The 17,145-nt window shown below is 51.2% G+C and overlaps 1 protein-coding gene across 17 annotated transcripts in view; it reads right to left on the bottom strand.

The window, feature by feature from the left end:
* Efcab8 (EF-hand calcium binding domain 8) overlaps positions 1 to 17,145 on the bottom strand; it is a 71,442-nt gene that overhangs the window by 34,126 nt on the left and 20,171 nt on the right. For 16 of the 17 annotated variants that reach the window (XM_030246361.1, XM_030246358.1, XM_030246363.1 and 13 more), the window contains 7 exons: positions 16,155 to 16,260; positions 12,900 to 12,984; positions 11,947 to 12,071; positions 8,186 to 8,259; positions 5,610 to 5,740; positions 732 to 799; positions 270 to 421 (listed from right to left, as the gene is read on the bottom strand). In XM_030246361.1, coding sequence (XP_030102221.1) covers positions 270 to 421; positions 732 to 799; positions 5,610 to 5,740; positions 8,186 to 8,259; positions 11,947 to 12,071; positions 12,900 to 12,984; positions 16,155 to 16,260 — 741 coding nt within the window. Of the gene's footprint in view, positions 1 to 269; positions 422 to 731; positions 800 to 5,609; positions 5,939 to 8,185; positions 8,260 to 11,946; positions 12,072 to 12,899; positions 12,985 to 16,154; positions 16,261 to 17,145 lie in introns of those variants that run through there. The other variant, XM_006500526.3, reaches the window with a different exon arrangement.

Below are 17,145 nucleotides of genomic sequence, written 5' to 3'. Positions count from 1 at the left end.
CAGGCAGCCCACATCCTACCTCAGGCCTTCCCTTGCTCCCCAACTCCAGGACAGTTCTAGACTACTCAGAGCTGGGCTCTGCCCCGACAGAGGCAGCTGGAGACTCGTGGCCACCACTATGACTCTTCTAGGGCACCTCCCTGTGGGCTTATAGCAAAGTGTGAGCCCAGGGACAGGACTCAATACTGGCCAAACTACATTATCCCTGCAGAGTGAGTGTCTCTTCCCAGGGAACAGAGATAGAGGTAGCGGGGGACAGAGGGTGACACCTTGTCCCTAGAAATGCTGATCAGGATGCTGGCATTCCTGCTGTTCACAAGGAGGTGTGTCACCGATGTCTGGTGTCCCTTCATCAGCCACACAGGCTTTTTTGAGACCAGGGGGTTCCACAGGCGGATGTGGGGGTCATAGCCACCAGTTGCTGGAGTCAAGAAATGAGTATCAGTCATCAGGTCCTACACTGGGACCTTCTTCCAGGGCCAGGCCTCGGACTCCAGCCAGAGTTGGCAGCTGGGGAATGTCACTGTGATCTGTCACTGTCCCTCTCACCCTTTCCTGTCTCCATCTCTGACAGGCCTGAGTCACCCCACCTCCCAGTGATGTAGATCAGAAGCAGAGGAAGCCAAACAGAGGACAGGTGCTACAGAGCCTTGTTGTTGGCTCTGAAAATCCCCAGGCTGCTGCCACCTCCACCCCAACTCTGCTTCCGGGGAAACACAAAGATTACCTACCCAGAAAGTTCCTGTCTGGACAGTAGTCAAAGCAAAGAATTCCTTTTCTTAAATTCAGTGATGATAACCTAGGATAGAAAAATCAAGAAGGGAGGCCCCTGGGCTGAGGGAAGCCACAGGGCAGAGAGCAGCAGCCTGGGCCTGGGGCGGGAAGGAGCTCGATGCTCGGTGGGGAGGCAGTCACTATCTCTCCACCCCAAAGAGAGACCCCAGACCGGCCCAGTTGCTCACCCAGTTGCTAGTAGAGAGCAGGTGCCCAAATCAGTAGCTCATGGGAAGGGAGACATCCACCCTTTAGGAAGAAAAAGCCCCAAACACAAGCAAGTCTTTCCACCTGTAAAAGCATTTTGCAATGCTGGGCGTGGTGGCGCACGCCTTTAATCCCAGCACTTGGGAGGCAGAGGCAGGTGGATTTCTGAGTTCGAGGCCAGCCTGGTCTACAAAGTAAGTTCCAGGACAGCCAAGGCTACACAGAGAAAGGCTGTCTCCAAAAACAAAAAAAAAAAAGCATTTTGCATTGTTCCAAAAAACAAAGTTACCATGATTACACCTAGCACCCTCAGGCAAATATCTTCCAAGCAGTGTGACACATACAATAACAACAACAACAATAATAATAATAAAGCAGCCCTGGCCCACTGGCTCTGTGCCCTCGCTCTGTGCTGGGTGTCATCTCACAGGCCACCTGGACTCGCACATGCAATCTTCAAGAGCGCCATTGCCCGGCTGAGCTAAAGGCACGAAGAACAAGAACTTAACCTGAGGGCACACAGAGGGAAGGGGACTCTGCCCTGGTAGATAAAACAGGAAATGGCTCAAGATATCCAGGAATGGAGACGAGGAAGGGCTGAGCAGGGCTCAGAGGTCAGAGACACCCTGACAAAATCCCAAGGCTGTGGGGCCCCACACAGGCCACCAAGCTGTCTAAGGTTGCCTGGATGATAGCCAGGCTGGCTCTCCTTCACACCACGCCATGTCTGCTCTAGGGCCCCTTAGCCTCTGCAGCAGCTCTCTTTCTTTTCTTTCTCTCTTCCTCTTTCTTTCTTTCTCTCTTTCCTTTTTTGTTTTTTGTTTGTGTGTGTGTGTTTGTTTGTTTGTTTTTTCAGAACAGGGCTTCTCTGTGTTACAGCTCTGAACTTGCTTTGTAGACCAAGCTGGCCTCGAACTCTCGAGTACTGGGATCAAAGGCATGCACCACCACGCCAGGCTCCCCAAACTGTTTCTTAACCTCTATCCTTGCTTCAAAATTTCAAGAGCACATCAAAGCATGTATTTTCCACTCACTGGGGTGCCAGAGATCTGGGTCAATGAGATGACTTAGTAAGTAAAGCCTAGGTTCGACCATGGTAGGAAAGAACCGACTCCCGCAAGCTGTCCTCTGACCTCCACACTAGTACAGTGGTATATGCCAGCCTCTCTATAATAAATCGCAAAGGAGATGCCTCCCTCTGTGCACTTATGTGCAGAGAAGTGTTCTGTAGCAACAGTCACCAGGATAGAAGGACAGGAGGAATTATTTCAGAGTGACTCACTCCGCCAGCCCCTGCTCCTTGCCAGAGCTCAGGGTCACTGTGCTTCCTACAGACCTGGTCTCCAGGAGCAACGCACAGGAACAAAGAGATGGATAGAGAAGGGAAAGACAGAGACCAACTATGAGGAAGGCTACAGGGGAAGCAATGGACGGCCAGGCAGAGAGGGGGAAACTGAACGAGCCTTGTGAACAGCTTCTCTGAGGAGGGCGGTGAGAGGCAGAAGCCTGCAGGGCCATTAGAAACGCCTAAGGGGAGCACCCAGGGAGAGGCGAGGCTTCAGAGCCAGGGAAGAGCTAAGGGCTAGCAGGAGTGGTCCCAGGCAAGGTAGGTGGGGCCTGGACTATGAAGGGTTCATTCAGGGCCCCAACTGGAGGAGATCTGCAGATGGCTGTGTATAGGGACAGGAGCCAGAGGGTACCTAGTGAGCAGTGACAGTGACTTCAGAAAGGTAGCAGTGGAGGTAATAAGCAGAGAGAAAGGAGAGGAAGCAGGGTGGGGCCCTTCACACACTTCACACCAGTTCCTAGAGCCCCAATCCCTGACCCTCTACCAGCTACCAGCCACTCCTGGCTTCAACCATGTCAAGAGCTCAGGTAAGACCAGCTACAATGAGCTGGTCCCTCAGGGCCCTCTGAGAAGCTGAGGTGGACTCCATAGAGCTCAGGTTTGGCCACTTCAAGTCTTACCTACAGTGGTTACTCTGCAAGTACCAGAGACAAGCTGGAAGCCAATAGTGCCACTTGCTGGGCAGAGGTGGTATTGCACAGTGTGTGTGTGTGTGTGTGTGTGTGTGTGTGTGTGTGTGTGTGAGAGAGAGAGAGAGAGAGAGAGAGAGAGAGAGAGAGAGAGAGAGAGAGAGAGAGAGAGAGAGAGAAGAGAGAGAGAGAGAGAAGAGAGAGAGAGAATACGTCCTCTAACCTATCCCAAGATTAAATATTCCAACCTCTCCACCTCCATCCTTGGCCAGCTCAGTCACCATCTTGTGTAGCCTGAACTGTTGTGATAGTCTCCTCCCTGATATCCCCACCCCTTCCTGGCCCTTTGGACTTGAAGACATACATTAGACCCCACCACCCCTCTGCTCAAAACCATCTGCACTTTGCTTATGCCTGATTCCAAAGAGTTAGAAGAAGGCATTTTGAAGAACTTGGGGAAATATTAACTTAGACTAGTTAAGGAATTCATAAGGAATTAAGGATTTTTTAAAATGTTCTTAAGTATATGTTAGAGATTTTTCAAAATAAAAGTGTTAATTAGGAAAACAACAGGTAGTGGTAGCATACGCCTTCAATCTCAGCACTCAGAAGGCAGAGGCAGGTGGATTTCTGAGTTCGAGGCCAGCCTGGTCTACAAAGTGAGTTCCAGAGAAGCCATGTTTTTGGAAAGAAGAAGAAGAAAGGTGCTAGGAGTGGTGACACATGCCTTTGACCCCAGAGCTCAGAAGGCAGGCAGATCTCTGTAAATTAGAGGCTAGCCTGGTCTACGTAATGAGCTCCAGACCAGCCAGGGCTGCACAGTGAGACCCTGTCTCAAAAAATAAAACATGTTTTAAAAAGAAAGAAAGGAAAGCAAGCAAGAGAAAGTGTGGGCTTCAGCTCAATGATGAAGTACTTGCCTAGCAAGCACAAGCCCTGTGGTTTGGTCCCTGGCAACAAGGGAAAGACAGACTAGGAAAGCCAAACATAATGCCTCGTGCCTATGATCTCAGCGCTCAGGTGACAGGAGCAGGGATCCCAAGTTCAAGGCCAGCCTGAGCGACACAGCAAGACTCTGCCTCAAAAACCAAAACAGGAAACAGGGAGAGGCAAAGAAAGAAAAGCAAGAACACAGCCGGCAGAGAGCAGCAGAGGACCTGGGGCAGGAAGGTGCCTAAACTCTGGACCTGCGTATCTAGAGAGGGAAGATGAGACAGGTAAGAAGGAGAAGAGACCAGAATCAGCCTCCAGAGACCACGGTGAGGTGACCCTCTGGCTTACTTCTGCCATTAAATGCAATAAAATTAAAATTTCTAGCTAGGCAGTGATAGCTCATGCCTTTAATCCCATCATGCCAAAGGCAGAAGCAGGCAAATCTCTTCGTTCGATGCCAACCAGGGCTACACAGAGAAACCCTGCCCACCCCCCCCCCCAAAAAGGAATCTAGAATGAAAAAATTATGTTGGAACTGTCTCAAAGAATAAATGTGCATGCACGTGAGGTTTTCTGCATCATGGCTTGCTGTAGGAAGAGAAGACGGGCCTCTTGCTAACCTAATTAACTTATTCTGAGGTTGATGGTTTCTGTCGCTTGTTTTTACTATGTGGTTCAATATGTGCCACACAGAACATTATCCACTCAAGGCATCCCTGAGGTAAATGAGGTAGGCCCTGGCTTCACCCTTTCACGGGTGAGAAAACCGAGGGCCCCAGAGTGACGTCACTCGCTCTCGATACTCCAATCAGAAATGTTGAACCCAGCCAGTGGCACAGGCCTGTAATCCTAGACTTTGCATGATAGAGGCAGGTGGATTAGAAGTTCAGCTCAGGTTACATGAGATCCTGTCTCCATGTCCCCTTCAAAAGAGAGGGGTAGGGCGAGAGGGGCAAGAGGGGGAAGGAGGGAGAGAAAGAAAAGACAAGCCATGCCTTTAGTCTGCCTACCTAACAAATGCTGGGGTTGATTTGGTCTTTGTTGTTCATTTTTCATTAAATGGGTGGATAAAACAGACCTACTGGAGCCTGGCAGGTGGCTCGGTGGATAGAGTCATTGCCACACAAGCCTGAGGGCCTGGGTTTGAATTCCTAGAAGCCATGGAAAGTTGGGCATTGTAGTGCACATCTGTAACCCAGTCTTTCCACAGCAAGCTCTGATGCCGAAACAGGGGAACCTTCAGGAGCTCACAGACCAGCCAGTCTCAGAGATACAGTGGTCAACAACAAAGAGGCCTTTTCTCAAACAGTGGGAGGTGAAGACCAATAGCCAGGGTTGTCCTCTGACCTCCATATGTGAACTAAGGCATGCATTCCCCCCAAGACACACACGGAGAGGAGAGAGAGAGAAAGAGAGAGAGAGAGAGAAAGAGAGAGAGAGATATGAAAGAGGCCCTGTTACCCTTTTGCCACTGGTAGAAATTCCAGAATCATGATTAAACAGAAAGCAGAGCTAGGTCCCACATCCACTGTCAGCCTAGGGAGACACAGGCTGCTTCCTGGGACCTAGCATGAATGAGCCTCAAGACAGTGCCATGCAAAGAGACACTAACCCAGAGGCAAGTCTTCTCTCAGCAGAGTTAGCTGTGTGTAGCAGGGGGAAGCAGATCTGTTTAAGGCTTGCCTGCCACCTGCCTCCCTCAGCCAGGCGCTCCTTACCTGGGTTTCTCGGGTTCTTTGCCTGGCAGTATTATCAGCACCAGAGAGGACTTCTCCACGGCTGAACACGAGGCCACGACATTCAGCTGTGGGATGTACTTGACCTGCTGGCACCAGTTGGGGTGGAGACCCTGGCAGAGAAAAATGGCTGTAGCAGGAGACCTCCTGGGGACAGTCAAACTCCATATCCTGCCCCTGGAACATGGTCAGGGCTGGTGCCAGATAGGACTGGAGGTCACAAAGTCTATGGCCCTTGCCTTAGTGACCACAGCTTGGGCAAAGTGATGTGGCCAAAAGTCCTGGCCAGGTCTCATGGCCAAAGTGTCTGGCCCATCCCTGTCTCAGAAACTAGTTAAAAAGCACCAAGCCTACTGTCATGTGGACTCCTGGTTTTTTTGGTTTTTTTTTTTTTTAAGAGTCTCTTAGATTTAGAAGCTGAAGAGACTGGGTCATGATAATATCATTCTTCCAAGCAGGGAGAAATCGTGAAGTTGAAATCAAGGGTGCCTGGGTCCCAGTCTGTCTTGTACTGACTACCTCCACTACAGAAGCCTGCGTGTCTGGGTCCATTCCCACTCGGTATTTGTCAGAAGTGGGCAGAATACACACTCTGTCAGGACTATAGTAACAGAGAAGGCACTCGGAGAGCAGAGGAGGCCGGCTGGCCCAGGCTTCCACTGCCCTCTGTGCAGGCAAGAGTTTTTTCAACTTGACACAAACCCTAGGAAGAGGGAGCCTCGGTTGAAGACTTGCCTCCATCAGACTGGCGTGGGGGACCATTTTCTCAATTAATGATTGATGTGAGAGGGCCCAGCTCACTGTGGGTGATGCCAGCCCTGGATAGTGGTCCTAGACTGTATAAGAAAGCAGGCTGAGCAAGTCGTAGAGAGCAAGCCAGTAAGTAGCACCCCTCCGTGGTTCCTGCCTCAGCTCCTGCTTGAGTTCTTACCCTGACTTCCCTCAATGATGTCAGTGATGGAGTCCTGTAAGCCAAAGAAACCCTTCCATCCCCAAATTGATTTTGCTCAGTGTTTTATCTCAGCAGCAGAGAGCAAACTAACATGTCCACATTCTAGCCCTGGCTAGCATCTGTGCTTAGCCTTCCTGTCTGGAGATTTCCCTCCAGACTGGAAACGAGACTCTAGACTGAGATGTGAACCATGGACGGTGAACAACAGGGATGGGACAGAAAAAATGAGATTATCAAATACTCAGTCATGTAAGCCACTGGGTTGGGTCTTATGTCACTATTTCCTCCAACATCTGTCACAATAATAGTACCTAAGCCCGGGCACTGGATGAAATGACCACAGATGAAAAGAGGGGGAAGGAGGCAAGCGTGGGGGTGCACGCAGCAACCCCGGCACTTGAGAGATGGAGGTAGAGGGATCAGGTGTTCACAGACAGCCTGAAAACATGAACCCCAGTCTCAAAAACAGGAAAAAGAAAAGAGAGTGGGGGAGGGGGACTAGTGTGAGTACCGCTTCGTGTGAGGCTCCGGTTCCGTGCCCATTCCTCAAGTGTGTCCCGCTCAGCAATGCCCTGACAGCCCCATTCCCTCATTCGTTCCTCAAATGTACCAGGAGTCACTGGGTCCTGGGCGCTGTTCAGGAGCTGGAGACAGGACAGAGAGCACAAGGCACCAAGCCCCTGTCCTGGAGGATCTGTCACTGTGGTGAGGGTGACAGGACAAAGACAATGGGTAGAGACTTCAAAGCTGGGACTTAACCTCTTCTGGGGACAGGGCTAACAGCACAGGCAGCAGCAGAGCATTAGGACCTGAGGTAAGGGGATGAGAGACGAGCCAAGCAGAAGACCTCTGCAACCCAAAGCAGCAGTATGTGCTAAGGCCCTGTGGTAAGCAAGGGAGACTGTCTCAGCCACAAACGAGAAGAAAGAAAGCAGAGAACAGAAGAAGATAAGGATGTGGCTCAGTCAGTAGAGTGCTTGCCTAGCGTGCACAAAACCCCAGCCGGGTTCAATCCCCGGCACAAATGGAAGGGCACATGCCTGTAATAGCAGCACTTGGAAGATGGGGACAAGAAGATCAGAAACTCAAAGCCATCCTTGGACGCATAGCAAGTTCAAGGACAGCCTTGAATAAGTGAGACTGGACTCCAGGGTGGTGGGAGGAGAACGAACAAAGGAGCAAGTGAGGGGCTTGATCAGCTCCTGTCTGATGCTCAAGTTAAAGACTCGAGATGGCTTCAAATATGACAAGAAGCCTCTGGGGTGACATAACTATACTCTAAGGCAGATTTCCTCTGCATGCTGAATTAGCTAGCACTGCATGGAGAGAAGAGAGTGGGGAAGCCAGTCAGCAAATCAGCAGCTGTCCAGATAAAGGTTACATTCTCTGCCTGGAGGAAGCCAACAAGGCAATGAGATTCAGGGCTCGCCCTGGGGTATATACACATATCCTGGACGCCCTAGAGATATGTGGATGGGAAGCAATAGCTTCCTTCACTCTGTCCTTCCTTCACTCTGAGGCTGGGCCTAGAGGGCAGATCCATCTGAGGCATTTATTGCTGAGTAAGTATGTGGATGATTACAGGCTAAGGGAAGACACAACTTACCTTCATGCGGAAGCTTCTATACAGAGGAGCCTTCTCATTTAAGAGCTTCTTCAGGGAAACAGTGAACCAGTGATCTGACAGGGAAACGACCAGAATGCTCATTAGCAACCTCTCCTCTGCCAGTTTAGATGACATCTTCACTGATGGGCGTCTAACGTTCCCGGAACGCCAGCCAACCAGGCCCTCCAGGGAGCCCCATGTAACATCACGAACTTTCCAATGCAACTATCTGTTCCCCTGCTACCCAGCCTTTCCCTGCAAGCCCACAGTGCAACAGTGACCAGGGTCCACGCAAATTCTCGAGTGCTGCCATCTGAACAGGCTGGCTCGCCAACAGTGAGTTCCAGAGAATCAACAGAGACTTCAGGCTGTCTTCACTCTGAAAGTGACCCGCTGGGGGCTTGCCATTGTGTCTCAGAATACATGGCCTCCTTGGTCAGAAAGCAAAAGTCCCAAGAAGTATAGCGTGCACACATGTATCATGATCAAGTCATACATGCCGTGCACCCCACCCACCCACCCACCCACCGACTGCCCTGCCCTTGTGAAAGCACCCAGTCAGCAGCTGATGAGCCCCCAGGAAGAGCAAACTGATAGAGATGGATGACATTTGTTGGGTCAGCAGCTGTTCAAGGAAGTAGGTTAGAAATGCTGGTCAGTTTGGCTTTAGGTCTGGAAGAAATTCCCAGGGACCATGGAGGAAAGACACTGGAGGGGATGGGTGTTGGGTATAGGGGAATCTACAGGCATAAGAGGAAGCTTGCAAAAAAAAAAAAAGTCCTCAAACTGGGGAGATAACTCAGTCTATAAAGTGCTTGCTACACAAGAAGGAAGACCCGACCTTAATCCCCAGAGCCTGCGAAAAACACACTTGTTCCCAGAGCTGCGGGGTGGAGAGGGCGGGCTCCTGGAACTTGGTGATCCCAGGATCCTACTAAGAGGCCCTGTCTCAAAACACAAGATGGGCAGTCCCTGGGGAACAATACCTGTGGATGGCCTCTGCTTTCCACACACATTTGCACACACACACGAGCGCGCGCACATAAGCATCCAGAAAACACACGTACACACATACGTGAACGTGAATACACACAAAGGAAGCCCTGAACCAGATGAGATGCTGCTTGTGGCTGCTAACATGGAAGCTACAGCCTGACAACATATACGGCCATCTCTCCCACTAAGCTATGAGGCCCTGGGATGCACTTTTTGTACCCAACACTTATGTTATACACTCTACTGCAGAGCCAAAAGTTAGATGTAGTTGTCCCTGCACGCATTTAAGTAAGGAGACAAGCTCCTCTATTGGGGGCCCTGTGATCCATCCACTAGCTGACTGTGAGCATCCACTTATGTGTTTGCTAGGCCTCGGCCTAGTCTCACAAGAGACAGCTATATCAGGGTCCTTTCAGCAAACACTTGCTAGTGTATGCAATGGTGTCATCGTTTGGAGGCTAAATATGGGATGGATCCCTGGATATGGCAGTCTCTAGATGGTCCATCCTTTTGTCTCAGCTCCAAACTTTGTCTCTGTAACTCCTTCCATGGAGGAGCTAGAGAAAGTAACCAAGGAGCTAAAGAGATCTGCAACCCTGTAGGTGCAACAACAGTATGAACTAACCAGTACCCCTGAGCTCTTGACTCTAGCTGCATATGTATCAAAAGATGACCTAGTAAGCCATCACTGGAAAGAGAGGCCCATTGAACACACAAACTTTATATGCCCCAGTACAGGGGAACTCCAGGGCCAAAAAGTGGGAGTGGGTGGGTAGGGGAGTGGGGGGGGGAGGGTATGGGGGACTTTTGGGATATCATTGGAAATGTAATTAAGGAAAATACGTAATAAAAAACATATATATATTTATATAAAGTAAGGAGACTAAGGAGCAGAAAGGTTAAGCAACTGGCTTCGGGTCACACAGAGGTAGGTCCACACTTCTTAGCTGTCTGTTCCTTCCCTCTCACATTTCACCAAGTCTTCATGTTTGTTCCCAGCTGTCAATTAGTAGGTGGCTGGGAAGGGGTCTCACCCAACATTCTAGCCTAATCTTGTGTCTTCACCACTCATCAAAGAGATCACCACAACCCGTAAGCTAGTTCCCAGGGTGGCACAAACATGATGGGGACATGGCAGCCACCAGGGACTGACGGGACAAGGACAAAATGCTAGCTGGAAGTGTAGCTCAGTGCTACAAAGCTTGTCTGACATATTGAAGGCTCCAGATTCAATACCCAGTGAACACATGCACACACACACACACACACACACACACACACACACACAAAAACCAGGCCACTAGTATTTGCATCTTCCCTTCCTTAACACTGAAAACCAAGAAGCAAGCTTAAACAAGGTCCTTGCCAAGGTCTGGGGACCCTTGGAGACCTTCTTAGCTAGCAGTCCCAGCAAAGGCTACTCTTGTGTTTTGGATGGAAGGGAGGTCAGTTTGGGTCCTTTTTGGATGGAAGGAAGGTCAGTTTGGGTCCGGGGCTCCTAGGATGACTAGAGTCCTAACACCACACCTTAGGTCCCATCCCAGATGTGATACAGTTCCTGTGAGTCTCCAAGGCAGCCCCCGGCCCATCACCTCTGTTGACCTTGCACCCTTTGGCAAAGTTCTGAACCACTTCCTTAGACAATTTAGGGAACATCCCAGCAAGTGATGACAACTGGAGACACTGAACACACAGGTTGGATGCAGATCTTAGTTGCCACTCCCCAGCCTCAGGGTGTGTGCAAGTAGCTTCAGCTCACTAAACCTCTTAATGGACAGTAACAAGTCACCAGTCCCCATGGGTGGAGATGGCATACCAAGAGCTCAGCAGACAACTGCTTATTCACCATGCTGCCAAGCCAGGTGGTCCCCGGGCTCCACCGCACCCACCTGTGGTCTTCCCAGTCTACTTTCACCCATTCATAGATAGCTCAAAACCAGGTAGAGCAGAATCCCTCTCAGCTAGGGCTCAGAGGACAGGAGGCATGTCCCAGGGTCCCAGTGTGAGACCCCGACTTAGAGCGTTTCTCCCTGGAAGGTAGAGCCCCTAAAACATTTCCCCAAGCTTGTTTTCCCTGATCTTTAAAAATACAGCTAGAAAGAAGCTCTTTGTTCTCTATAGCCAGCAAAAAGCCTTTTTGTTTCTATACTGTACAACCAGAGATGCCTGCCTTCCTGTGCCCAGGACACGGAGATAAAAATTCAGAAAGAACTCACTCCCCACTCCTGCCTTGTAAATTTCACCAAGGACGCCCGGAAGAGAAGAACTCTTCCCAACTCCTCCCAACTCCTCAGCTAGCTGTTAAAAGCCCCCTACTGTCACCACTCGGGGTCGAACTCCCCTGCCCTGCACTGCGGAGGGACTTCATCCTCAGCTAGCTAATAATAAAACCTCTTGCAGTTTGCATCAGGTGTGGTATTCTCTCGGGACACTGGGGTGCTGGCCAGCTCATCCCGGGACTTGAGCGGAGGCCCAGCATTGGGGGTCTTACACCAGACTAGCACTGCATTTTCACAGGATGAGAAGGCTTCACAGCCTTCAGACCTCAACTGCAAAAGCTCCCACCTCACAAGACTGCCCCCCAGCTCAGACCCTCTGCCCTTCTCCCCTAAGCCCAGTAGGCAGGACCCCCTCTGAACTCCAAGGAACCTCCTTCCAGAGATTCAAAGCAGGGACAGGGAGGACAGAAATGCCCAGAGACCATGGCCAACTTAGTACCCACATCTACCCACTCCCTGGTCCTCTGCCCACGCCTTTTAACTAACCCCATTTGGAGGCCCGGGGAAGGATTTGTGGATTGAACAGCCCACCAGCCACGTTGTCAGAGATGAAGATGGTGGCATTGCCCTTGGTGTCCCCATAGCAGAACACAGCTTTGTGACAGTCGGTCCTGGGGAGACATAAGGATAAAGCATGCGTGTTAAAGGAGAGAGAAGACTAATCTCTGTAGACGGTGGCTGTCCTTTCATCAGAACAAGAAACAGCCGCCTCCCCAAGAGAGTGGAGTGGAGACTGTGCCAGGGCACTGAGTCCTTGGGGTTTCATAGGGAAGAAAAGGGAGCTTTTGGGGTAGGAAGACTTGTCTGCAGACCTATTCTCTGCTTGCCTGAGCTCATGAAGAAGGCCCTCACCATGCTGGCATCCTTGCCAGGAGCTCTCCTGGGAGGTCCTGATGACACATTGACCCTTACCATTCTGCTCCTAACTGCCCACTGACAGGACTGACAATATCAGTGTATCAGATATTCCTGCATGGAGTTTTTCAGGCTGCTTGAGGCATTTAGGTTATTAACTCTTCTGCCCTGGCTCTTGTGCCAAGGCCCTGTCATCTTAGGGACAAGGACAGTTCTAACAAGACTTCCAGCTTTGGTCTGGGTCTCAACCCCAGTGCCAACCATACCCTTGTCATCACTGAACCAAAATTCAGGTTCTGTTTCAACCATTTTTACTTCCCAGAGACCTCAATGCAGCAGAGTGAGCCTCTGCTAACACTTGGTCGATAACAGGATAAGAAAGGGGCGGGGGAGGGGGGTGAAAAAGCACAATTCAAGAGTAGAGTGACTGCAAGACCCAGGGAGAGAATCAGGGAGGGACAATATAGGAACCGTATGGTGATGAGCTCAGAACCAGCTCTCCTAGTGCCTCCCTGAGGCCCCAGCCCCCTTCCCAGTGATGTGGTGGCTGCCAAGATCCTGTACCCATCTCCTGTGAGACTCACCAATAGTCCATGACCATGACACAGCTATCCAGATCAATAACGGTGAAGGCCCGGATACATTTGTAGCCACCAATATCAAAGAATTCTGGGAAAGAGAGAAGAGAGGGACATACAGAGCCAAGAGTAGTGTTCCAGGCTCGGCTCGGGAGGTACCTGGAGGTACCCAGGACTCCCTGCCATCTCTCCGGCTCTGTAGCATACCCCAGCCCAGCCCCCTACCCCACAGCAATAAAGGCAGCCGACCCAAGCACAGCTGCTAACCAAGCCAGATCCCACTGCAAACTACCCTCTGATCCCTACTGCATCCAGAACAAAACTCCAGTGCAACTCTCAGCCTGTCAAGTCCTACAGGCTCAGACCCTCCACAGCCCACGCTTGGTCTGAAGGCCCTGTCACCAGGCTCTCAGCATGCCAGACTCTTACCACTGTATACGCATCAATGTCTTCCACTTCTGGGTCCTGCTCTGCCCACCTTGAATACCCCCCAGAACCCTTTCAGACCACCTCCATGACCCCTTCTTAGAACGGCCTCTCTCCCTCTTCAGCTAGGCCTGCTGACATTCTCCCACCTGGCTGGCTGCCTATCAATCTCCCTCACCACCTCAAGTTAATTTCTCATTTATTTGAATACGGGAGCTACCTGGCCCGGCCTGACAGCTATGTGAGGGCAGGGAGCATGTTTGTGTAGCAACTGTGGAATCCTCAGCACCTAACACAGCACCCAGGACTCTCCTCTGCTGAGTGATCGTGGCTGTGATACACAAATAAAGGAACAAGGGCCGAGCCCTGCTTATGTGGATAGCAGGAAACTTCTGGTCCCTAAGGCCTCCACTAGTTCAACCATGTGCGTGTGCGTGTGCATGTGTGCATGTGTGTCCTTTTAGGTGTTTAGAGAAGATAGAAACAAATACATTTCCTCCATGTCACTCAACACACCTTATCAGGGCTAGAGATAGGAACCCCCTTCCCTCAAGCAGATCAGAGACCAAGTAAGTTCATGACATTCAGGTGTATAGGAAGAACAGATTATAGAGTGGCTTTGTGCAGGCTCACACCATCTCTCACTGTCTGGTACCAGCCTGCCAGACTTTGATCTTCTGAAAACATTATTTTCATCTGAAGAGGTCAGCTCAGGGCATTTGGAAAATTCCAGCAAAACCCAGAGCATAAAGACCCCTCCCTTCCTGGAAGGGAGAGGAGGTCAATGGAGCACGTAGGCTCCCCTCCCTTCCTGGATTACATTCCTCAGGAAAACCGCAGGGCAGACCAACCATTAGCCACCTACAGACAAGGGAAGTCCTTGCCACCTCATTCCCTAAGGATCAATCAGTTTAAAAGTCACACTTTTCTGCCAATAACATTGTGCCTAGTGGCTGTTGCTCTATTCTACCCCTGACAACTGTATAAAAACTGGCCAAATGGGCTGCCCAAGGTCACCACCTCTCCTTTGGGTGCAGGATGACCCCAGCACACTGGAACAATAAATTCTTGCTTTTGCATCGATCCCTGGCCTGTGTTGTTCACTCGGGGTGGTGAGGGGGTGGTGATGGGGGTTCTGTTAGCTAAGGCTCGTAAGAGTCTTACACATCCTTTCCAAAACCTTCCATGGGGCCCTGACACACAGATGCTCCTGGTAAAAGCCCCCTACCTTGGAAGTCTTGCTCCTCCTGGCAGCCCTGTCCTCAGGTCAGTCAGTCTAGTGAGGCTGAGGAGCAGCCTCCCATGTTTGAATGACAGGCCCTCAAGTGTCTGCTTCCTAAGGGACCTAACCACCCAAGAAGGGATGTGGAACACAGAGCAGGGCTGGCTGGACTGAGCTACATAAGTCAAGACCCATGATGGTATCCTTCCATACTTGCCTCTGGCCTTGACCAAATGCCCTGAGCAGACCACATCTGTTCGGTTCACAGAATTTGATGTCATGAAGTGATGGAGCCAGGCCCTCATGGGTGAGAGTAATGGGAGAGACCACCAGGAATCATGGGTAGCAGCAAGCTCTAACTGTTTGAGCCTTTGCCTATGACTGGATGTGTCTGGATGTGTCACAGTCTGTCCTCTCAATTAAAGAACCTACTGGGTGCCAAACAACTTCACACATCCAATCACTGACCCACACTCACCCTAGAGATACAGAGCATTGGGCCCTGTTTTCCCTCTGGCTAGACTAAGGCCCTCGAAGGTAAATAGCTGCTCTAAGTCACAGCCCTACTGAGTGGCAGGACCAGGGTTGAAACCTGGGCACTGGCTGTTTCAGCCACCCTCCATCCTTCTGTTTAGCTCTGCACCATAGGCTGTGGGTAGACACATGAATGTCCTCTCCACGATGACCTGGAACATGTGATCAATTAGACCCTGTATCCGCCTACCCACTTACCCACTACCGCTAAGCCTCTAGGTGGCACCAGGCACGCAGGTATGGATGTGAGTGAGGCAGATGCAGTCCCCACTGGCCAAGCTCCAGTATAGAGGAGAAGGCAGGCATCAAGCACTCATCCTGACAAAGACCACACTCTGAAGGGGCGTGGCAGGGAGAGGGCCTTAGTTTGTGCAGATTTTTTTATTTAAGAGGCACCTGACTTGGCAGTCAAGGAAAGCTCTCTGGAGGAAGTAACACTTGTGTTGGTTCAAAAGAAAAGCAGAAGGCGGGGAGGTAAGGCAGAGCATACACACTGACCCAGCGCCCATCAGAGGAGGCAAGGCAAGGTCACAGCAACCTCAGCTTGACAGGAGGAAGGGTCCGGTCCAGGTAAAACAACAGACAGCAGGGGCCAGACCTTCCTCGCCCTCCTGGGCCACACTGAGGATTCTCCCCCGTCCTGTGCTTTGTGGGGGGAGGGGCGTAAAGGTTGTCTGCAGGGAGACATTTCAAAAGTCCATTTGTAGCTAGAGGGACCTTCAGAGGAAGTGTGCTAAGCAACAGGAGGCTTCGGTGTTATTCCAGTGACAGCTGAAGGTGACCTGGACTAGAGGCAGCAGGAAGCAAGGCGTAGAATCAATCTAGAGAGACTTGCATGCACTGTGGCTTAAAATTTGAACTCTTCAAAACTTGTAGACATTCAGCACTCACTGAGCATACCTGCCTACAAAAGCGGTCACCACCACAAGCGACTGGCACCCAGTGCCTCCTTTTTAAGGCCTCTCTAGCCAACAAGTCCCAGAGGACTCCCATGCGTGCTCACGGTTGCTCAGCCAACAGATCTGCACCGCTCGCTAGAAGCCAAGGGCAGGCCTGGAGAGCATGGGGGACTCACTCACCTATCTTCAGCTCAGTGGAGGCAACTGCAATGAGGCTCATGTTGTGCAGATATGCCACGTCGATAACCCACATCTGCTGGTGGCCGTACTGCTTGGACTGGGAAAGCTGGTAGAAGAACAGAGGAGGCTCAGGCCATGGAAGGTTGCTAGCAGAGTGTACAGGGGACAGGGATCTTTCCTGCCCCATAAGACCCTGGAGCAAGCACAGTCCTGACATGAAACCTTATCTCAGCACTAAAAACACGGTCTTGGCCATACTCCTCCAAGCTGTTCCCTCATCTGTAAAATGGGCCTAACTTTCATGACCCCAGTGTCTTAAGGCCAGGCCCACCTCCAAAGTCTTCCATTTGCCTGACAGTGAGCATTCCCCAGTGGGTATTCACCAATGGACCTGGGAGCCCTACCCTTGCCAATCTCTAACCCCAAACCAGCTCCTCCAGGAAGAATCTCCAGGACTCTCAAAGCTTCCCAGGAAGGCTTCCTCGGTCTCTTCAGCCTCCTTAGGGGCACAGAGGTAAACCATATAGCAGCCACTGCCAAGAGTCTGGGCTAGCAACACCTGCTTCCATCCATACACATGCAGGGAGAGGGAGAGGGAGAGGGAGAGGGAGAGGGAGAGGGAGAGGGAGAGGGAGAGGGAGAGGGAGAGGGAGAGGGAGAGGGAGAGGGAGAGGGAGAGGGAGAGGGAGAGGGAGAGGGAGAGGGAGAGGGAGAGGGAGAGGGAGAGGGAGAGGGAGAGGGAGAGGGAGAGGGAGAGGGAGAGGGAGAGGGAGAGGGAGAGGGAGAGGGAGAGGGAGAGGGAGAGGGAGAGGGAGAGAGATCATCCAGGTCTCTCCTCCCACAAGGACCAGCCCTGCTGCCAAGTGTAAAGCACTGTATAGCTACTCAGGCATGAAACCCTTCACAGTACTAACAGTGCCCTGCATAAGCCTTGCTGGGGCCCTGGAAGGCAGGCCTTTCCTTATTTGCTGCAGGATACTCCACTAGCCTG

This window comes from Mus musculus, chromosome 2 (assembly GCF_000001635.26).
Source record: "Mus musculus strain C57BL/6J chromosome 2, GRCm38.p6 C57BL/6J".
Taxonomy (NCBI): Eukaryota; Metazoa; Chordata; class Mammalia; order Rodentia; family Muridae; genus Mus; species Mus musculus.
Note: the sequence above shows the minus strand (reverse complement) of the source record. Positions and strands in the feature narration are given on the sequence as shown.